Source organism: Halichondria panicea, chromosome 4 (genome assembly GCF_963675165.1).
Source record: "Halichondria panicea chromosome 4, odHalPani1.1, whole genome shotgun sequence".
Classification (NCBI taxonomy): Eukaryota; Metazoa; Porifera; class Demospongiae; order Suberitida; family Halichondriidae; genus Halichondria; species Halichondria panicea.
The window spans coordinates 5,232,644-5,256,745 of record NC_087380.1 but is presented as its reverse complement, the minus strand read 5'-3'; the positions used below and the strand labels follow the sequence as shown (position 1 = coordinate 5,256,745).

Genomic DNA, 24,102 nt, shown 5'->3' with positions numbered 1-24,102 from the left:
CCAGCTCTGGTATGGGTGCAGCACTTAAGAATCCTAACCAACTCAAGCGGAACACTCGATCTTACCAATATCCTACCAAATCTACCGTCTCTCACTTATATGGCCATTAGATCACAGAGTAGTTTACCGCAATTGACTTTACCCACGGACCCAGAGTGTTACTCTTCTTTGAAAAAAATTTGTATCTATTGTGTTATACCTTGCTTAGAATTCACTGCTCAGTCAGAAGTTTTTAAAGCACTCTCTCAATCTCGATCTCTGACACACCTGTGCCTGAGTATGACAGATGCTGATCATTTTGTTAACTCTGAATTGAGTAATTTTCGTCATCTCTGTGAGTGTTATGTGATATGTATTGATATGCCTAGACAAAAATCACAGCCACTGCTAGATGCGAAAGGAATATGTGGATCAGTGAAGTCTGTTCGACAAATGTATTTAAGGCAAATGCAATATCTTGACCAAGTGGAAGATGTACAATCACTATTTCGTTAACGGACTTCCTCATAAATTATGTGACATGTATGGCATTAATGGCATTGTATCAGGAGTACAATTTATTTCTAGCACTATAACTGTATACGAGTCTCTACTCTCTAGAGTAAAAATAATAAGTATAGACTGAACACTTTATCTTCATTCATGGTGTAAATGTATAATTGTAGTGGTAAATTCATGATTGAATAATATATGCGACACAAGTAAATAAAATTGTCAAGAATAAAAGAGTGTGAATTATTAAGTCGGGGCATGGGAGATCATGGGATATATTACGATGTACCCTTAAAACTATAATTATACTTGTATTGTATATTATTGACTCAGAGTCATGCCAATTCCATGATCAGACAGTTCAGTGGATATAGGATTGGAGTGGGTATAATTATTATAAACTTATAATCACAGATTGAGTAATTTAAAATTATACCAAGGTATGTGACTGTACTATACGAACAGCGGTAAAGTCAATGATTATGTATGTGAGGAGTGTTTCTTCTTCTTCTTGTTGGACGATTTGTGCTGGTGTTTCTCATGCTTCCTGTCAGAGCTGTGCTTGTGCGACTTCCTCTTGGGCTTCAGCCTCCTTCGTGAAGACTTCTCCTCACCACCTGCAATGGAGTGAGCCAATTTGCAGTGTTGGTAAAGTCCCCACTAATCTGATCCTACTCTCATTGTGTGTCCACTCGTACACCGAGACTCTATGAGATCTTATACTAGCCTCGTTCATAGGCTGATTTTCTTTAATAGACCGGATGGTGAAAAATACCCGACCTAGTGTTATTTTAGAGATAATTCAGACTGGGGACGAGGCTAACTACAGATTAGGGGTTGTTAGATCATGTGATTATAATTATGCTCAAGATAATTACCAAGGGCATATAAAAGAAGAGAGGGCATGCAACAGCAAAATTCAATTGTGGGCGGATGAATGTGCACGAATGTGCTATTTTTAGCACTTCATGCAAATTCACATATTCATCCGCTCACATTTGAATTCTGCTCGCTATGTGTACTAGACAGTGAGTTGCACACCCTCTCTTCTATCCTTGATGTTACCTATTATGCTATTCCTTTTATGCTCAAGTTAACAGCCTACAAATGCCTTTCAAAATTTAATCGTCGATTATATTGCCTTGGTACGCATGCACAAGCGAGGTATATGGTAGTTTGTGTGTGTGTGTGTGTGTGTGTTTAGACTGAGAGTTTCTATAGGCTTCTAGTAACGTTTTCAATTCTTTGTTCTGACTAGTTTTGCTTACATTGAAGCCTTTTAATTCAGAAGGGTGCATAGCAAAGCTTGCCCATGGAGTGTTTCTACTCTACTTAGTAGTTAGTTCTGCACTAGAACGCTGGCTATTGGTAGCTGCAAGAGTGAGAAGAGAGCTGCAAGGCTCTGCTGATGCAGCCATTCATTTTAGACTTGTCGTTGTACAACAATCATGTTCGATTATTACCCACTCGTAGAGTTTCTCTGTGATTCTGCATGCAGCTAAAAAATTTTCATCATGATGATTATAATGTGTGTTCAAAAGCTATTGCTATAATAGCTAGTAGCTTTAGCTTTGACACCTCCACCGAGGCATCAGCACCCGCGGTGCTTTCATTAGCATAGCAGGTTATGGGTGGCTATTAGAATGCTATCAAATGGGCTAGAAACCTTCACAATCGAACTTATATCTACTTTTTCAATCTACTTCCGTTCGTTGTGACGTCATTGTTTTACTGAGCATATGATATATACGATGCTATCCGAATTCCCCACTTTCTGGGGAATTATATGGGAATTATGTGGCGCATGTGCAAACAGTCGATACCAGCTAAGCCTAAATTATATTGAAGTCAAAGGTACTGTAGTTGATGTACATTATAATTATATACACATAATCATCTGGAAACCATGCATGGTCTATGACATACCTTAATTCTGATTGGTTGACAGCCGGTTGAGCGCTGAGTTTGGAGTCCTTTGTGAGTACATCGTGGCTGCTCTTAATCTTTAGCTCCTACAAAGACCACTGCTCAAATTTGGTACAAAAATTGAAATCGAAAAAGCAAATAATAATTATTTATGGAAATTAAAACAATTAACAACGAGTGGTACAAGCTGCGCTGTGCTAATGCCTCTTGCCCTTGTTTTGCTTTCGCTCAAGAAGAGGTGGAGAGGTATAATTATACGCAAAGCCAGGTCAAATCCCCCAGTATATACAGGTCAAATTAGAGTTCGTATGTCCTGGGGGGGGGGGGGGTAGTGGGGCAACACATTGATGGGTGCATAAAATAATTACAGGTGAATAATCTATATCTGACATCACAATAAACTAATCAATACCTTTCCATTAGTCGGAGGCTCATTGACATAAATTTGACTCATACTGATGGTTTTCTGAGGAACACTAGGATCTAGCCTAGGGTAGGGTATAGGAAGGGTACAGAAAACCAAAGTTATGATCGATAAAGTTACAAATACAGGTTTTGTGCTCTGGGTTTTGTGCGCAGCTCTTTTATACGTACGTGATCGTGAGTGTACTCGTGTCGTTCTCTGCGATCTAAATTCTACATTCTAGAGTAAGGCATCTATAATCAGACACAATTAATGTATGTTCAGACATTCATTCTAAGGAAACAAGCAGTGATAAAAAAAATTTCTTTTGCACCATCTGATCAAGCATGTGTTAGCCTCGACTCCAGCCCCTTGAATAGTGGGCCTGGTATTTACTGTTGGCGCGTGGGTGGACAATTAATTTATTATTTACCGTATTTTATCTCATTGAACGTTAAAACAGTATTTTATCTTATTGTGATAAAGAACAGAAAAAAAAAAGGAGAGGCTACCTCTCTGTATATACTGAGACAGAGACAGCTAAGTAAAACATCAGCTCTGTAGATTTATTCATTAACTTGAGGCTCGGATCGGATACACACTCAGGCGACAAGTTAATCTCATAAGAAATTAGTTAAACCTGTGGGTAAAAAATAAATGTGGATAAGTACAGTGGCTGTGACGTAACATAATGTGAGGACTACTTATTGATTTACACAATAGATTTACCATTGAAAGCACTATCCATTAATACACACTCCAGCAACAAGTCCGGATACACACTCAAGCAACAAGTCCCTCGGATCGGATACACACAAGTCCCTCGGATTGTAAACACATTCAGGCCACACAGTTCTCGGATCAGATACCACGTACTTACTCTGTGACCAATTTTCGGCAAATATCACAACAATACTTCCTTCCAGAGAGAATGGCACTGAACGTCGAACAGACACACCAGCACTTTGAAGATGGCTTCACTCAGAGAAACAAGTTACAAGAGGAGAAATCACCATCACAACACTTCTTTCATCACAACACTTCTTTCATCACAACACTTCTTTCAGAGAGAGGTGCACTGGTCCTGTCAAGCTTTACATCAATCAAGAAAGGGAGTGTCTGGAAAGCAGATGGACTTGCTCTAGGACTTGCCATAGCCGGTCGGTACGGTACCCACATAAACACCCCAGCGTACAGACACTTCAACGCCTCCAGCTGCTTGTCTTTCAAGACTAGACCTGGTTTTCCAACACATGGATAACGCGTACACGAGAGCAGAAGAGAAGGTAGCAGCCATTACACAACTTGGACTAGATCAATGACATCATTAATAAATGAAACGGATATCAATGTTTTACAACTAAATGCGGAATAAGAATACTGATAAATATACTACAATTTACGATTACCAAGATTCTTGGTAATTCTGGCGCATGCGTAAACAGTGTATACCAGGCCGCTTTTCTCAGCGGCCTGGAATCGAGGCTACTATAATGTATGCAAAAAAGAATTGATAAATATCAACTACTATATGTCTTCAAAAGCTGAAAATGTGCTAGTGTCTGATAAACGGTAAGAACAGACAAAAAAAATTGATAATCAGACACAACGTACCGTTTCTATGGGGTGCCGTTTGTCTCAAAACTAATAAAGAGTCGATGTTTACCAACGAGGTCGATGTTTACCTACCAGATCGATGTTTAGCAACCAGATCTTTGCAGACCAGATCAATGTTTAGAGACCAGATCGATGTTTAGCAACCAGGTCAATGTTTAGCAAAGCTACCAGATCGCACAAAGTGCAGATATTAGGGCGTGGTTTCTTGTGATACTTAATTAACGTGCTAGCTAGTTGCAAGATGTTATAGCCATTGCTCTTACTACTGCTGTTACAAACAGAGGTTTACTTAGTAGATTCTGAAGATGAAAATAGCACTGGCTGAGAGTCACATAGTAATTATGTAAGGATGATAACTAAACAATAAAACTCCCAAAGTTGAGTTGCAAAACGCTTGTATGTCCATGCAGCAATTATTTCTGCTGAGTTACTCATGTATCAATGATCAGACAGCAATGGGGTCAAAGGTCAAAGGTTATTGGCATATCACGCATAATTACCAAAAACCTTTGACCTTCGGCCCCAGTTACGCTGCAAGCAGATTATGCTAGCATAGACAGAAGTGCTAGGGACAGTTCTGAAGAGACTGCACTTGAACAGCCTTCACATGCACGCACACGCGCGCGCACACACACACACACACACACACACACACACACACACACACACACACACACACACACACACACACACACACAGCTTTACTATATCCTTCTATATCCTAGTGTGGCTACCCCCCGAAGCATAAACTTGCCAATATCAACACACACATGCACTGTGTCTACTATGAAAGGTATAAGCTACCGTATAGCGGGTATATTTCGAGGGTATAAAATTAATGTTAATTTGCGGTTTTCGCTGATTAAGCATGTATCGCGAACATTTTATACCCATGAATTTAGTATCACATACAAAAGGTTGCTATTCAGTGAAAATTAAATCCACGAAAACCTATCTAACAGTTCAGCGAAAGTTTTATACCCTCAAGATATACCCGCTATACGGTATATACCGTATAGCGGGTATATTTCGAGGGTATAAATTTTTGCGGATGGACCTCTACAAAGGATTTCGCGGATTTTATTTTTGTGGTCTGAGTTCCAGCCTTTTGGCGCATGCGCACATCAATATGCAGCTGTACCTCCACACCGTTAGCCTCGAATCCATGCCTAGCCTGTGAATCAGTGAGGCACTATGTCCTCCACCTCTAGCAGAACGTTTACTGTGCAGGCCATGGTCAGGGGATACAGTAGACGTAGAGCAAGCTAGCTGGCTATACCGGTGTCCTTGTCTCTAGATTCCTTTTTCTTTCCTTTTATTGTCGATAGGTGTGGTCAATAATACTGAACACGCCTACTATTCAATAAGATATAAAATTTCGTGGGTATAAATTTTCGTGGTACAGGCCCAATCCGTGAAAACCGCGAACATTTATACCCTCGAAATATACCCGCTATACGGTAGTCAGCTTTACCGTATCCCTCGTGCGGCTACGCCTCGAGGCATAAAAAGTAAGGGTGCCGTAAGGGTAGACCAGGACAGTTAAAATATCCAAAATTAGTATAGAGTCGTTTGTAGTTGCGTGAGATCCAAAGTCTTCGTATTCTAGTGGTGTGGTAATTTTTGTTTAGGACACTAGCTGATAAGATCTACATGGAAGTACAGGGAAAAAATTGCCTCAAAGGAGATAATTATACTAAGTAAACTGTTTGTATTGTAGTAAAGCCTCGAAGCAAGGTTTGCGCATGCGCACTAGTATCTAAATGACTGTTTTGTCGGTGTCTATGTGATTTAGAAGCCCTCAGCCACTTGTAGTGTTCCTCGCTACACTCGGGATACTAATTTAGTGCCTTTGGGCTTCTAAATCCTATATATCTTGTATAGACAGACACCTCCAAAACAGTCTCTAACTATTATTTAGTACTAACCATCACCGACATGTGGGGCACATCCCTGAACCTTGTGTTGATATTTATGAGTGGGATGTATAGGCAAGTAATTTACAACTTCTGTGCCAAGTGTGTAATTAACTCTACGCATGGAATTATGAATGAAACATTATTCCAGCCACTATAACTCAATTTAGTAGACTGTGAATTTTCGTGAGGTGAAAATTTTCGTGTTTTTGAGGGCAGAGCAGTTAACGTGAAGATTAAAACTGGGATAAACTCACACGCACCAGTAATTCACATGCAAAGCCCTTGGTGGGTATGGTTTCCTGGCATTTATTACAACCAGCGAAATTTTTTTCTGAGGGCTTTCTAGCCAAATAGCGAAAATGTGCACGCGAAATTTTCCCGCTATACGGTACTTCTCAAGCAAAGTGCATGACATGCATACTCCACTGCTCCACTTACTGTTTCAGCAGAGCATTTTCCAAATCTCTTCCGAGACCAGGATAATTCTCCCGCACAGGCAGTGATTGCACACTATTCTTGAGGTCTCGAAGATTTGCACAACCCCCACGCAACCAGCAGCTGAACATTTCTCTTAAACATTCGTCTGGGTCATGATGGCACTTAGTCCGGATACATTCCAAGGCGGGTACATCATTCAGCAAAAAAATGCCGATGTCAAACCATTTTACTCTGGCCCTCCAAACAGTATTGACGATGATTTTCAGATGGCTAGGTGCAAGTTGAAACGCTGGAAATGAACAAAGACGACAGTTAATAAAATGGTATGGTTGCTATGTTGTGGTGAAATTAATGTGGTAAAATTAAAGATATCTGCTCGTGCATAAACTGTTCACACTAGGATTGGTAGCAGCACACTTTTTAGCCCTTTTGCAGTTATTACTAAGCAGGGAAGGATCACAGCTGAATTCTACAGTCTTCTTACGTCTGCATGTGTGATATGGGATTGCAAAACGTTTGCATATGCATGCCGTTGTATAACATAGAGGTAAGGTTGGGTTAGAAAAGGGTTAAAAAGAAAGAGCTGTTAGTTACTTTTGTTTTTTTAGCAAGTTGGATCACTGGCCTAGAATGTTTTGCACGTGAAAAACCTTTGCGAATGCAGCAGAAAATTTGAACACTTTGCGATCTAACCTTTGCATTTTGGCAAGGATTGTGATGTCATACAAATTACCGTTGCGATTCTATTTTGCGAAGCGATCAACGCTCGCAAAATTCGCATATGTTTAATGCTCGCAAAAGTTCTAGTAATAATAATGGGAAAGTATAAATAGGAGTCCGCTATTCGTAGATGATTGATTTTACCTAGCTGTACCCTGTCTACTCAACGTTATTTTCAGCAAGATGTGCTCCTAGATTTACACTAAGCACCGGTAGCCTAAGTAAGATGATCTCTCAGACTTGACTTTTCTCACGAAGAAAATTTTTACCACATATCTGACAATGTGCGCATCCGCAGTAAAAAATGAGTGCTTCTGTCATAGTTACGCCAAAAGGCGGGAGAAGGCATGTAGCTTCAGCAGGCTTCCAAATCTATCATGGCATATTGGGTATATTCCTTAAATTTTGCAGTACAGTCACACGACTGCATATGATAAATGTCATTGGCTATAGGTCACATGATCGACACAAAAATACTGGGACATATTCCATGTCAACTCAACACAAAAAAATGAGCACCCCCTCCGATTTCAACGAAACTTGGCATATACAACCCATGTGTCGTATGGCTTCTTAGTTATGAGCCCCTTGAAAATATTGGTGATACTCACCAGTTTTTGTTTGAATTATGCAAGTAGCCTCAATTCCACGCCGCGTTAACTTGCTTCCATTCTAGTACCAGGAGTACATTAATGTACTCTTGCTGGCTTGTACAAACAGGTTTGACAGTGTTACGTAGGGAATTATGCTTTTTGGTCGATTTTAAGGCAGTAAACGATACTCTTGGCATTTATCACTCCCTTATTTTAGACAGTACAAAGGATAGCACATGGTCGTTGAGTGTAAACAAGGAGGCATCTCAGTCTCACGAGCAGACTTGACCACTTGCACCGAGGTATTTTACACCACAGGTGCTTGCGCCATTCATTTAACAATGATTCAATTCCACAGAAAACACCACACCGTCCACCTCAACCCCCACCACTCCAGACGGTCATAACCCACTTCCTCCCACCACTCCAGACGGGCATGAGGTAAATTATGAACACGTGAAGTTAGACTCTATTGTACTTAGTTTTTTTTTATCACAGGCAAAGGAAGCAACAAAGGCAAGTGAGCTACGGTGGTGTGACCTCCACCACTCCAAACAGTACTCAATTGGAAAAGTAAACTTTTTATTAGAGGTCTAGTGACATTAAGTAAGTGTAATGTAAACAAGAACTCACTTTCATCCATCGCAGAAGTGTCTGGGCATGAAAGCTCAAACTGAAGGATAAATATATACTGAAAACGTATAGTGTTAATTGCATAAGTAACACAAACCTGATTAAAATTTCTCTCCAAATCTTCATCCAGTCGAGGACAACTTTCTCTCAGAGAAAGTGACATCATACACTTCTTAAGGACGTTCAAGGTAGGTGGAGGCTCCTGACATAGCCAGTAGTAGAGGACCTCAGTGAAGCATTCCTCAGGTTTGTAATGGTTCCTCAATCCAATTGCTTTCAATATAGATGAATCGATGTGTAGAGCAGTACCTATGTTTTCCCACTCCACTCTGGCTCTCCAAATGCAGACCCGTAATAAAGGCAGCTGACTAACTGTCAGACAATCTGAGAGAACAATCTTGCTTCATACTAGCTATAGTATAATAACATAATTACGTAGAGAAGGAGAAGACGGAGGGATAAGCAGCTACACACGCAGTTTCCAAATACCAAATTTGACCTAGATCTATAATGATAGGAAAAGTCATTCTAAAGCCATATAAAGTGCTTCAGACGTCGACATAGTGCAAGTATACATACTAGCACACCACATTTTGAGGTGAGGAACATGCTCAGAACCATGCATGCATAATCATATAGAGCAACTGCTGCTCTATATGCATGTGGTTTCGAAAATTAAAATTATAGTAATGGTATACCTGAGGTACTTTTGTGGCCGTCCTGTAGCAAGACAAAAAATCATTAATAATAGTTGAATTGTTAAACAGCTCACCCAGTACTTGGTTGAAGATAAATGTAATTCCGAGTAGTCATATTCAACACGTTTGGAGCATGCTAGAAGAAAGTATACACATTAGATCAGAGTGTACTATATATAGCCCATATAAATACAACTTACGTAAAGCAACTTCTGAAGCTGGTCTTTTTCTACTCGTAGAAATACACACATCCTGTAGAACAATACACTTAGTACTATTTTATGATTCTCAATTATCATTATCTTCAATAATGTGTGTGCAACAAACTCTACGGTATTACTAGAATGTTTTGCGAGCATCAAACATTTTGTAAACTTTACGATCGTTGATCAATTCGCAACATTAAAATCCGCAAAACCTATTTTGTACTAGTAAATACACATGATCCTTGCCAGAACGCAATAGTTAGATCACAAAAGGGTCAACTTTTCTGCTGACTTAGCTCATTCGCAAAGGTTTTTCACCAGCAAAATATTCTAGTAATACGGTGTATACAATGCAAAACCATAGAATGCTTACTAAACTGAAAATGTACCTCATTGAACCACACTTCATGACCTTTTGGGAGTGCCTTTGCATTCTTGCTAATGATACACTTTAAAGCCTGCATCTCCCCCCGATAAAACAATATGGTTGCTGCATGAACTTGTTCTCCATGGCATTTGTCAGGACAGAGGAATGCTAAAGAGTGAGTGGCTTTACAATTGTAATTCAACTTGCTAACAATGTCAGTCAATGCTTCAACCACACGATTCCGAACATAGCAGCAAATTTCTCCAAAGGGAAATTTTCGTTCGATTTTCGAAGGCTGCACATCAATCTTTATATACGTTGCATGGAGGGAGAAGTAAAATTTGTCTACGTAAGGACCTACAGACACTGTTAGCTGGTCACGATAAATACAATCTACATCCAACACGATTTGTATCTCATGACCCTTGTCAGTTAGAATATCACTCACTAAAAATCCAAAAATGCCGCGTGGAGTGTACCCAGTATCAAAAATGATCACCATTGGAGGGAGTACATTAAAGGAAGCATCATTTTCAAAAATTTCAGCATGAACAAGAGAGCAAGGCAAAAAATATTTTACGGTTTCACCATCTTCCTCCAATGGTGCAATTATGTGATGGTACATCAGAAAAGCGATCAATTTTTGGTTTGTAAAAAGCTCTGAATTGGTAGACACTTTGCTAACCATTTCAACTGGAAACAATCCTTTCTTCTCGAAATCTTCTTTAGTAGAATAATTAACACGATCAAAAGTGAAAGTATTGAGAACCAATTCTGTAACACAGTCAAACAACATCTGGGGATCTTTTATAACAATGTCTGATAATTCAGGAACATCACTAAAGTACCGAATTACACCAATGTTGTAATGCAGGAATCTCAGTGCAGCATTCAATTCTTCAATCGATTCAATCCCACATTGTTTTCCAGCTTCCACACAAGTTGAATAGTGCAGCACTCTATTCTTTATACGGCGTAGAGCAAGACTAAAGCAAAGCCAAGTGTAGGGAGTTCGAACTTGGTAATCATCATTTCGCATTCCTATTCTTTCCACAGTTTTACGGATACATGCAATGTCATCTGTATCTGGAATTAAATTATTAATGGTATGACACAAGTGTGATTCTGTGGCAAACTCAATCACTCCAGAGCGGTATGCTTCAGTGCATTTCACAGTTCTTTGTAGCTCTTCATCCATTACAAGTAGTTCCTCTACAGTAACCAAATCTTTAAACGTAATGACAAACATTGCTTTAGGAAGTTGCTTATGTTGTCCTGTAGACATTATCGTTGCCAGAGTTAACAGAACATTTTCTTTTACCGTATAGTTTGCTTTATATGATACGGCAGACTGTCCATTTTTGTGTAAGTACTCAATTGGACACTTATTGTTGAGACCCCAGTGAGCAGCAATGACTATAATATGAAGGCTAGGGCCATTTGTTAGTGCTGGCACCAGTTCTTGGAATTCAAGCTGGCCACCTATATCTGAAATGTATAGAGTCCATGGGTCCTTAATCATTGTCATTTCGAGTTTTGCTTTCTTAATGGAAAGTTTGAATAAATTCAATATTGAAGAATTATCTTGACCTTGCTCAAATGTTTCAGTGAAGAGACTACTGTTGAAGGTTTTGATAGTGCTAAAATGATGAAAAAGGATCGTCCTTAATACTATACATGAGTTTGCATGAAAACAGTATACTCTTTATACTCCGAAGAGCAACCACCCATTATATAACAGCAGCCCCAGGCTCAGATCCAGATTTAAACTAAAACAGAATGTCAGCCTCTTTTTCCAAAGCGTTCTGGATGATAACTAAAGACACCTAGAATTAATGGCTGCCATCAGCAGAGCCTTGCAGCTCTCTTCTCACTCTTGCAGCTACCAATAGCTAGCGTTCTAGTGCAGAGCTAACTACTAAGTAGAGTAGTAACACTCGGTAAACAAGTTTGGCTACGTGCTCTTCTGAAAGGCTGCAATGGCATTCCAAGTAAGCAAAACTAGGCATAACTCGAGAACGAAGCATTATTTTGCAAATCCACGAATTAAAATCCAAGAGAACATGACTAGAAGCCTATAGAAACTCTTACTTGCACTTGATTCATCCTTGAGCAGCTGTTGCAGTCTACACAGACACACACTTATGGCTCGGTGCGCATGCGCAAGCGAGGTATTCGGTAGTGTGTTTGTGTCTCTGTAGATAGCTACAGCTGCTTAGAGATCAATAAACTGCATGTAAGAGTTTCTATAGGCTTCTATATAGTAATGTTTTCTTGTTAATTCATGGATTTGCAAAATAATACTTCGTTTTCGAGTTATGCCTAGTTTTGCATACTTGGAATGCAATTGCAGCCTTTTCAGAAGAGTGCATATAGCAAAACTTGTCCATGGAGTGTTGCTACTCTACTTAGTAGTTAGCTCTGCCGGCACTAGAACGCTAGCTATTGGTAGCTTTAAGAGTGAGAAGAGAGCTGCAAGGCTCTCTGTGCCACTCTGACTGCTAGTAATATTATTTTGTGCTATAGTTATCCCATACAGACAATTAAGGAGCTAATCAATAAGTATATATATATATATACCTGGTTGTATTCCTAGTGGGTAATTCTGAGTCAACCATAGAAGTTACTGCTCCAGGATAAACTGATTCTCCAATAGTGTCTGCAATGATAATATTGTCTTCGTCATCTTCATTGGCATTATTCGATTGAAGCTGCTCAGCAGTCATCACCTCACGCACAACAAGATTAGCTTCTTCATGCAAATCTTCGATTGGAGTCCAGAGAATACCTTCAACAAGCACAGTAGACTGGCTTAGCTCTATACGCGCTGATTCTTCCATTACAGCAGTACTTGGTTCAACAGGGCAAGCATGTTTCCCCTGTAGAACCTTGATTAACGACGTCTTTCCAGACCGGGCATTTCCTTGTATCGTTGCTTGCATTATAGTCTGATTTAAGTATCCTCTTTGCTTCACTGTATAATTGAATATGTCCAGTAGCCTTTGATCCTCCGGTGCTGCAATAAATAAATTTATAGACTGTGCATTTTTTTGACCCAATGTATATATAATTATATCTAGTGTAAAGTGCAAGCATACCAATAAGATATTTCTTCTCGTATAGGGTCTTGACTAAATCATGGTGCCTCATTCTATACAAAGCTAATGCAGCTTCTCTCCAGGTGGGAGATGGGTTGTGTTGAAGAAAATGATTTAAAATAGCTTCTTTTTTCTCATCGTCTGTTTGAAAAGATGATCTAATCTCATTCTGTTGGGTTGTAGGTACCCTTAGCCGATATCCAATTTCATCCCATTTTGTCACACCCTCAAACGCGGCTAGTAAATTTTCCATTGTTAGGGTTTCATCTGCAGGAATAAACACATTCCGTCATATACAGTTCTCATGCATTAAAATCGTTGATGCCTCTCTTGTACACACGAGAGATTTAATAGCGTGACAACACATACATCACAAACCATTCTCAATGTCAAGGTAATCCTTCACACAAATGGCAAGAGCTTCCTTTTCCTTCAGGAAATGCAATGCTCCAGCTAGAGTAGACCATGAAGCATTGAAAAGCATTCTCACCCAGTACTTGGCTAGAGAAGTTTGTTGATCTTTAACAGAGGAGTACTGTTTCTTAATTCTATCTTGTATAGTGATTGGCACCATAAGCTCTCCTGCCAGATGATAAGTATATACATCATCTGCCCAATCATCAGTGGTAGCTGCAATCACTCTAGCAACATTCTCAACAGTAAGACTTGGGTCTGTAGTGAAAAACAACCGTTAACTGTTGTGTGAGTATGATTTATATTAAAGGAATTTACTCACCTAAAATGTGCTCAGAATAAGTTTTAATGTGCTTAACTATCCCATTCTCTTCCAGCCTTTCAAGAGCTCGAATGATCCTTCGCCAAGAAGCAAATGGATGTAGTTGGAGAAAATGCTTGAGAACAGCTGTTAATCTCTCTAGTGAGGAGCAATTCTGCTTCTCGATACTTTGCAATACTGCTTCAGGGAATCGCAGATCAGCACCCAAATCATTCCATCTGTTTTCAACACTTTTCAGAGCAGACACTAGGTTTGAAAGTGTGAGTCTTGGAGCTGTATAGTTTTAAAATGGACGTTAGTACGCAATGTCATGCTGGACTGCATAGTTCACAATATCAAGCGAATATATAGGCACTGATCGTGATAGGCACAGAACGACACTGTCGAGAAAATTCAGGTAAACTGTAAGTAGCATAGTTATATCTACAACATGAAATCGATTTTGATAGTTTTGCGAGCATCAAAAACATAATAATTATGCGAATTTTGCGAGTGTTGATCGCAAAAACCTATACCGGTACTTATACTTACTTGTATGACATCACGATCTTATTGACATTTCTAGGGCTGAAGGGTAAAACAATTGTAGGAGCTGGTACATGTACTGGCTAGATAGGTCAGATACTGTTACTCAAAAACTATCAGGAATTAAAATGGCAAAATTTTAAGCTAGGAAATATGTACTATATGCATCAGGATATCTTTGAAAGGTGAAACTTCTTGGTGCTAGTTGATGTTTCAACAAGTGTAACACAGACATATAACTAAAGTATCACGTGTTAAACAATTCTCCCTAAGTTGCTATAAGTATTGTATATAGTCTGCTTTAATTGGCATAAGGGTAGCTATTCGTTCTACCACATGCTTTTTATTAGAGATTTAAGCTTCACTATATATTCACTCGACTGAAAAATGATCTGGAAACGACAATACAATCAATCAAGGGTGTCATTCTTTGAGCCATGCATACAGTGACTCTGGTGGTCATGTATTGGACCATATAGATATAGAGTAGAGAGGGATTGGAAACGGAAGTGAGTCACGTGATGTTTTACAATGAAGTCTACGTAGTGGCTCTGGGACCATCCATGTATCTCTTCATTACTCCCGCAAAAGCCCGGGAAACTTATTGTGCATACATCTCAGAGCTACCCCCATTACTGAATCACACTCCTCCTGATGGTAGGTATCATTTGGAAACGAAGAAAATATAATCTCGATTATCGTGAAGTAGCTAAAGGTACACAAAGCGCTTTTTCATGCTTGTGTTCCTATAGTACCTTTGATATAGCTAAGGCTGTGTAACTAAATAGTGTACTGTGTCCCAAATGGCCTCAAGTATGATATGAAAGTTGACGTTTAGCAGCAGAACTGCTCGTGGACTTTTTACAGAGAGCAAAATTATTCTTATAAATTATTCACGTTAGCCCTAGTGTTAAAATATAAGCCTCGATTAAAACCGCGGAGATACACGGATGGTACTTTGAGGGTACTTCCGTTTCCAATCCCTCTCTACTCTGTCTATGATTGGACTAGCTTGTATACCTTGAATGGTCTAGTATAATCATGCAAGCATGGAACTCTGATCCCCTTTGTTATCATGTACTATCAGTGTCTTCAACTATGAAGACATACCTTCCCTAGGATCAGCAATGATCTGGCAAAAAGTATACTCTCATAAGGATTAGCAAGCACCCTCTGGCAGAAAAAACAACCACATACTAGCCTCCTACGCAAGCCTTGAAGGAATTAAGAAAGAAGGCCTGCTACTGACTGTTTGCGCGCGCATGTGCGATACTTTCTCGTAAAATCTACTGAACATTAATTTTTTCATCACTCGAATAAATAATATAAGTCAGTGTGCATGGTACATAGACTCGGCTACATTGTAGCTAGAGACAGAGGAGTTGACTTAGATTAGTCAAATGTAGATTTGTTGGAGCACTTCACTGTGCAACTCATTTTCTTGATGTGGCTTTTCTAGGCTATAGTGTCAGCTTTTCACCCTGTTCTGAGGATGGTTTTTCACACTGTTAATTGTTGTAGGCAGGTGTGAGTCTTTGTTAGAGCTACGAGAAGCTATCAGAGTAAACATTACTGCTACTACTAGATCACCACTTTAGTCTGTTTTGTTTTACTGAGCATACACGTTTTTGTCCTGAGTTAGACGTAATAGTTAGCACATGCGTAAGCAGTCGATACCAGGCCCTCTTCTCTCGAACAAGCAATTAACAATGAGAGGAAGTGGGCGTGGGGACGAGGCTACCTTGAAAACCTTTTGCGATCACCCTAATTTTGACACTAATATCACACCATCCATGGGTTACAGCAGTCTGTTTGTTTGCTAGTGATTTTTGAGTTAGTTTGGCGGAGCCGGACCTCTGGAGGTCGAGTTTCAAGCCTATCTTGGATTAGTGCTGGCGCTACTAAAGTGGCGCCCTATTAGATTACTCACATGATTGGTTACACTTCCACATGTAGTTGCAAAACTGCCGTGTGCAGTATCATTCACTTGTGGTCAAGCCAACTAATATCATAGACAGCAATCAGCAGAACAAATCCTAGATAGGCTTGAAACCCGACCTATGACCGGCCAGAGGCCAACCTCTGGCCAACTAATTCTAAGTCTGCTCACCTAGATTGCCCAAGTGGTGCATTTACAGCATCAATAGCCTCAACACAACCAGTTACCGTATAGCGGGTTATTTTCGTATGGTGGAAATCTTCGTATATTTCGTATTGAAGAGCATCATACAAAAATTAAAACTACGAAATTATTCTACCGCAATAGATTCAACGTCACTATCTGAGCTGTACGAATATTTAAATATGAAAATTAATATTCAAATAGGTCGTTCATACGAAAATTTACACCAACGAAAATTACCCGGTATTTTACCGTATAGCGGGTAATTTTCGGGGGACAAAATATTCATGGTTCAGCAATATTGCGACACTTTGTGGGTAATATTTTCGTGGTTGGAGCTTGCACTGCAGGTAAAGGTAGGCAATCGCTTCATTCGTGGGTAAAATATTCGTGGTCAGACCTCCAACCACGAATATTTTGCCCCACGAAAATTACACGCTATACGGTAGTTTAATTGTGGCAGATTTTCTCATGTAAAAATTCGTTGTTGAACAAAAGCGAGCAAAAGCTAGATTTGAGACATTAGTCCATGTAGGGCTACTAAACAGGAACGCACACTAAACAGGAACAACCGGAAATGAAACCAATAATGGGTGTGGCTATTGCAGGGTTGTTGTTGAGAGCGTGGGCTAATTATTGAGCTGGACTGATCAAGTAGCTTCTCTGTGTCACTGTATTGTAGCTGTACTAGCTACATACAGCTGAATAGCTAGAAATGAATATAAATTTATTAACATTAATACTTAAATTGTTTTGGGGAAGAAGATGCTCCTCTACTATGATTCTACTATGAATATATATACATAATAAGTCATATATAGGTGCCTGGTCGAGTAGCACAGCCTGTATCTTGGCCTCTAGGGGGTGTTCCTGTTTAGCGTCACACAAAACTAGGAACACCCCCTAGAGGCCAAGATACAGGCTGTGCAACTCGACCAGGCACCCAGACGACTTATTATGTATATATATAATCATAGTAGAGGAGCATCTTCCTCTCAAAAACAAACTAGACGTACCAGTAGTGTGTTAATGAATTTAAGCTATAGCTAGTAAGCTCTATAATCCGACTATTATAGCTAGTACAGCTACACTACAGTGACACTCTCTAGCTACTTGATCGGTCACCATGTCTTGGAAGAGTATATACAGCTCCATTCCCAGTTCAATAATTAGCCCACGTGTCGAATAATGACCTCGCAATAGCCACGCCCATTTATTGGCTTCATTTCCGGTTGTTTCTGTTTAGTGGCGTTCTGGTTTATAGTGGCCCTACATGCGCATGACTCTGTATACCTTACTACTATTATAAACGGGTACTAATTTTAACGAATTTTAGCGAATTTGTAATTAACGCTAAATTAAGTACACGCTAATAATAAAACGCAATTAAAGAATCTCATTAAATAACCTTTCTTTTTTCTAATATACTTTTATAATGTAATGAGAGTATGCTAAGCAAGCTAGCCCCTTTTTCATCTGTATCTGACTCAAAACTCCATTCGGAAAACGGTGGTTTTCATGAGTAAAAATTTCGTTTAGTCTCGTTGTCTGCACTGCATTCATACGTTCCGGTAAGCCACGCCTACGTTAAAATTTCGTGGAGGTCAGCTTGTCCACAAAAATAACGAATTTTTGACCCCACAAAAATTACCCGTTATACGGTAATATAATATTGTGGTAATGAATTTGCTACAAATCCGCCAAAATTAGTACCCCTAAAAACAGAGAAAAATCTGAAAATGCTAAATTACTACCCGTCTATAATAGTAACATTAAGGTGTACATCACGTGATAGGTGTGCTTTGGTTCACGGTAAAAATTTGTACAGCTCCAACTACCATCTTTGTTCTAATTACAGAATCACTCCAATAGAAGAACCAACTGTCAGTTATTTTTTGTTCTATTTATGAACAATTTCCATTTCGTAATTATTTTATTGTGGTGCTTAGTTATTACCTTAATGTTACTATTATAGACGGGTAGTAATTTTAGCATTTTCAGATTCAGGGTACTAATTTTGGCGGATTTGTATTGTAGCTAATACCTCAAAAGATGTACAAGTATGGAAAGTTTGGAGTCAGATACAGATGAAAAAGGGCTAGTTTGCTTAGCATACTCTCAAAAGTACAAAGTACATTAGAAAAAAGAAAAATTTTTTATTTTTTTAATGAGATTCATAATTTTTTGAATCGCATGTTGTCCTATTATTCACTGTGATTCGTACAGTGATTAATCGCGTATCAGTAATTGCACGTCGTCAAGGCAGTAATTACTGTCTTGACGACCGCACGTTCGAATAACGGCCGTGGCTAATTATTTTACTGAAACTGCAGCTTAAAACTACATCACCTAATTGCGTTTTATTATTAGCGCATACTTAATTTAGCGTTAATTACAAATTTGCTAAAATTTGCTAAAATTAGTGCCCGTTTATAATAGTAACAATAAGGTAGTTATAGTTAGCACGACCATAACCAACAACCTATATACAGTTATAAAATACAGTTAGCACGGTTTCAAGGACATAGTCTGCAAGCCAGGCTCAGCTAAATGCTGCTGTTGCTGTACACATTCGATATGTAGAATACTACTTTGAGTCCCTAGATCACAAACGTTTAAGGACTTGAAACTTGAGCGGCTATATTCGAGGCAACCAAGTCACTGTAATGTGTTTTTTTTGTTAGCTCCACCCTATTCTAAGAATTCTTTTGTCGTCCAGATTCGAATTGGTGCTGTAATTAGAACAAAGACGATAACACTGAGAGTTCTGCCCTTCAGTGCTCTAGTTATTAACTTAACAGGACCAGGAATTCATGCACTCCGACAGGACTGGTAGATCTAGTATTTTTACCATTGTGTACATATTTTTTATCTGTGAAATTAATGACATTCATAACTTGCCAATTACTCGTTAGTTGTTTTAATAATAATATCTGGGAGTTACTAAATTTCGCAAAATTTCGTCACCTTGGTAATAGCATAGATATAAGAAGGGAGAGGGATGGGAAACGGAGCACGTGCGCACAATCACTTCTGTGTAATGGCAAAAGGTTGATCTGCGTTTCGGCTCTAGACACCCCGCCAACCCAGCAGGAAATGTTATTACTATCATTCACAGCTCCCCACTGGGACTCTTAGTACTGTGCTGAGCATCCACACCTACTGTGCATCATATAGAAGTGTTGTGTATCTCACCAAGAGCTTGAAAACTTTCAAAGGCAGTTTTTTGAGTGTTGTATTATCGTTTCGGCTCTATCTAGTGGCTTTGTGTACCTTCAACAAGGAGAGGCTGTGACTACAGCCCAAAATATTAATGATTCCTTCTTTCTTAAGTAGCTGCATGGGCATTGTAAAATCAAAGCCACTTGGCTTTAGGTTGGTAAGTAATGTTCATTTTTGTCTTTTTTTTTTATTTTTTTTTTTTTTTTTATTTTATAATAATTCTGCAAAATGCATGGATACACTAGTAGCATATTACGCTAACCTAATGTGCGCCCTGTATATATTACTTACAATAGCGAGTACAAATTAAAAATAAAGACTAATATTATACTAATGCAAGTGACAGAGTACATTTCTCTTAAATGACAAAATCGATGTACTTTCCTGCAGCTCCAGTGGTAATTCATTCCACACAGATATTGCCTTTGGGAAAAAAGAGTTCGCATATGCATTTGTTCTGCAAATTGGTCTTTCAAACTGTATATTTTTTGTGCTTCTTAGATTGAGAGGGCATACTCTTCTTTCCAGTGGTGGATCAGGGAATTTAAAGTTACCATTTATTACCTGGTAAAGGTATGATAGCTTCAGGTACAATCTTCTTGTAGAAAGGGACGGTAGGTCCACAGTATCTAATAGGGAGTCGTAGTCCATATTCCAAAGTTTTGTGCAGATTTTAAGGGCAAACTTTTGTACTTTTTCTATTTTGTGAGAATTTGTTTTTTGGTGTGGATCCCAAACAGGGGCAGCATATTCCAGTTTTGATCTCACAAGGGAGATGTAGAGTTGTCTTAAACATTCTAGTGACGAGTGGCCATAGAACTGTCGGTAAATTATACCAACCTGCTTGCAGGCATTTCTGCACATTTCTTCTATGTGTTTTGACCATGAGAGGTCGTGAGAGATCCACACGCCAAGGTACTTGTAGTGGTCAACTTTAAGTAGGGGACGTCCACTGATATTGAGACACATGTTGGGAAGTGGTGGGCTGAATTTTCTTGATATAGTCATGTATTTACACTTGCTTTGGTTAAACAAGAGTACATTTCTTTCAGACCATGCTTGGAGTTGATCAATATCTCCTTGCAATTTTATATAATCTTCAGGAGATTGAATAGGATGGTAAAGAAGAAGATCATCAGCATAGAGCAAGAGACTTCCTTCATTTTGATGTAGATCGATGTCATTTATATAGATTAGGAAAAGAAGAGGTCCCAGCACCGAACCCTGGGGAACTCCTGACACAACCTCCGAGATATTTGATGACTTTCCATTTATTATGACATATTGTGATCTATTCCTGAGGTAGCTTGCTACCCAAGATACCAGGTGGGGATCTAGGTTCAGATTGGTTAGCTTACTCATCAATATCGAGTGAGGAACCTTGTCAAATGCTTTTTTGAAATCAAAAAAGACTGCACATACACTCTGACCATCTTCAAGCAGTTTGTGCCAATTGTGCACTGCCGTAAGCAGCGCACCTGTGGTGGATTTTCCTTTAGTGAAACCCCATTGTTTATTCGAGAGGAAAGATATATCTTTTAGCTGTTCTAAGATTTTACTATACATATGTTTTTCCAGGAGCTTTACAAGGATGGAGAGTAGCGATATAGGGCGATAGTTTAAGGGATCAGACTTGTCGTTTGATTTGGGTATTGGAGTGACATGAGCCAATTTCCAGTCGTATGGCAGTTCACAGTTTTTTATCGATATATTGAAAAGCATTGTTATACTTGGGGTGATCGTTTCAGCAGTAGCCTTTAGCATTTTGGCGGAGATTCCATCAGGACCATTTGCTTTTGTGGTGTCTAGATTTGATAACAGGTTGAATACTTCATCTTCTGTGCAGCGTAAGTTCTCAGGTAAGTCTCTTGTTGGTTGTTTAAAGGAATTTGGGTCAAGAGGAGGAAGTGAATGGTTGAAATTTGCATAAAACTGTTTGTTAAGGACCTGGGCCTTTTCTTCATCCTGTTCGATTTTGCAGCCATTTACTACAAGACATGGGATAGAGCTATCTGATTTTCTCAGGTATTTCAGAGCTGTCCAAAATTTTTTTGACTGAGGCTTGAGGGTGCTAAAGAAATCTTGTTTACTCCGTCTGAGAGTGGTCACAACCTTATTTCTGATCTGTTTGTAGGTTGCAAAATCAGAGGGTTCGTTGTATTTTCTGGCAAGTCTGTAGTAATAGTTTCTCTTTTTGATATCTCTTATTATATTTTTCGTTAGCCAAGGAAGATTCTTTCGGGTTGCGATTTCTGCTGTGGGAATACAATTTCTCATAGTAGTCATGAATACATTCTTCCACTCTTTCCAGGATGACTCAACAGAACTTGGGTGTATGAAGCTGGTAAGATCAAATGTAGCCAACATATATCTTGCTTTGTCAAAGTCAGCATAATCATATCTCCATACTTTGTTTGTGTGCGTACGAGTGTGAGAGTTTGCACGAACTTTCACTTGTAGACTGATGCCAAGATGATCAGAGTTGGCTAGTGGAGGCACCGTTTCACAGTACTTTAGAGTTCTTGGAGATGACATAAGAACGAGGTCAATAAGAGTTGATGTCTTAGTAAGCTGGTTTTTAAAAGCAGACTTTTTGTGTACCCATTTAGAAAGATACATCAATGATTGAATGTAGGTAAATGTCTCTTTGTATTCATTGATAGTTGGTTCATCGTATCGGCACAGTAATTTACGACAGAACTTTGCTACATTTCCATAATTCTCTATCATGTCTGTGACTGTACTGGAATACTCAACGGTACAGACAGAGCTCCTCTCAAGAATTTGCTGTCCAAGCTGCTTTTTACTGCTTGGAGGGTCTCACTAACTATTGCTGCTACCTTGTTGTGACTGTTCCACTAGCCATTGCTAATACATGGAGCTCAGTAGCTAGTTTATAGCCTAGTACTAGCTAAAAGCATGGGTTGGAGGAAATAAAGAAGAAAACATTGACCGAAACGCGGATCGTCAATGCTATTTACGTAGCGTTTCCCATCCCTCTCCCTTCTTACATCTATGGTAATAGTGGAGAAAGAATTGTCAAAAGTCGATTTCATACGGAATTCATTGTAGGCAGTTTAACACAAACCATTCAGAGCACAAAAAACTTATTTGGTAGCACAGTAAACTTATAATTATTTTAAACTTTATAGTCTATTATTTATAGATCTAATTATGTTGAGTGACCTACCTTCTCTTTGTTTTTTTCCCTTGGCTTTATTGAGAACTAAACTGACAGGCACTGAACCACTACAGGCAGCTGCAGAAGTAGCAAACATACTCTTAGACTACCAATTGTCATCTCCACAAGATGTAGATCACAACAGTGTCACAAAGGTATGCATGAGGGTCACAGTTTAATAAACCCACTTCCTCCTAAAAATAAATTGTTTGTGGGATAATTGCTTATTCCAACATAAAGTTGTTTGATAGTCCAAGCATAGACTGACTGATAGAGATAGGCCAAGCATAGAGAGCGAAGCGAGTCCCTATTATATAAACAGTGGAAACGTATATCCCTTTTGATTGTTGATATTGGATTTTGTGGTAGATTGGCCTGGAGAGTACAAGTGTCATGAATGTGATTATCCTAGAAGTTGGTGCAGTGCAGTACGTAGCTATTTTTTAAACGGCTGACTAGACAGAAAAACAGCCAGACTCTTGTCTGTTCGCACGTGATCTCAACTTCTTTCCCTACGAAAATTGGTCTCCCAAAAAACCCGATTTTGGGGAACAATTAATTTTTACAAAATTGACATCCCGTGAATCACTAATCATGGAACCTCAAGATCAAGACCTGCTCAGTCTCCCCACAGAGGTACTGATCAAGATAACTGACACTCTGACTGGTTAATAGAAACTGTGTCTCCGTATCTCCTGCAAGAGGTTCTATTCCATCCTCAGCGACCCTCGTGCCTGGAACTCCCTGGTGTGGAAAGACTGCCGCAGAAGAGATGAAGACTTCAAGGCTCTCAGGCTATCGTTGGGACTGTCTTGTTCCTATATTCAAAATATTTACGTATCGTATAATCCTAACTCGCTAAAATTTCCTCTTTCTAAGTTTATCCCCAAAATCCACAGCTGTAAACAAGTCCGATATCTCTCACTGATTGGCATGCCTATAACGCTCTCAATGCTGGAAAAACTGCTCTCTGCACTGCCGTCTCTGTACTATGTCAATGTATCGGTGGGGCAAAAGCTTGAAGTTAACCAGATCGTTTGTGCAGCCTCCAAAATACAGCACCTTCAAATAGTACGCATTACTGAAACGTCTACAGTTAATTTTCGGATTTGTGCCGCACATTATGTACCACTAGCTGTTCAACATTGGAGGGAGAATAACTATTTGCCGCCAAATCTGGAGTTTAGTGTTTCATACATTTCCTTT

At 39.2% G+C, this 24,102-nt stretch overlaps 1 protein-coding gene across 7 annotated transcripts; it reads right to left on the bottom strand.

The window, feature by feature from the left end:
• Positions 1-672: 672 nt before the first annotated feature.
• LOC135334453 (uncharacterized) lies at positions 673-23,058 on the bottom strand. 7 transcript variants are annotated; one of them, XR_010394292.1, is made up of 16 exons: positions 22,906-23,058; positions 13,847-14,119; positions 13,489-13,782; positions 13,111-13,377; positions 12,593-13,028; positions 10,035-11,652; positions 9,640-9,691; positions 9,514-9,575; positions 9,440-9,461; positions 8,839-9,125; positions 8,742-8,781; positions 6,796-7,084; positions 2,831-2,906; positions 2,419-2,504; positions 1,168-1,272; positions 679-1,109 (listed from the first exon to the last, which is right to left on the bottom strand). XR_010394292.1 is itself a non-coding variant. In XM_064529608.1 (15 exons), the coding sequence occupies exons 1-15, from the start codon at positions 22,991-22,993 to the stop codon at positions 1,242-1,244; spliced, it is 3,921 nt and encodes a 1,306-aa protein (XP_064385678.1). In that variant the 5' UTR covers positions 22,994-23,058; the 3' UTR covers positions 679-1,241. The 7 variants fall into 7 exon arrangements, 5 of the variants coding, with proteins under 5 accessions (XP_064385683.1, XP_064385678.1, XP_064385679.1 ...); XR_010394293.1 differs by lacking the exon at positions 1,168-1,272 and having other exon boundaries at positions 678-1,109; positions 2,419-2,731; XM_064529608.1 differs by having other exon boundaries at positions 679-1,272.
• Between the last annotated feature and the right edge of the window lie 1,044 nt (positions 23,059-24,102).

Coding starts and splice junctions, on each gene's coding strand:
- LOC135334453 (XM_064529608.1), bottom strand. CDS start 22,993: ATGTTTGCTACTTCTGCAGCTGCCTGTAGTGGTTCAGTGCCTGTCAGT. Junction 13,029..13,110: donor CGAGAAGAAATATCTTATTG/GTATGCTTGCAC, acceptor TATTTATTGCAG/CACCGGAGGATCAAAGGCTA. Junction 9,462..9,513: donor TATCTTCAACCAAGTACTGG/GTGAGCTGTTTA, acceptor GTCTTGCTACAG/GACGGCCACAAAAGTACCTC.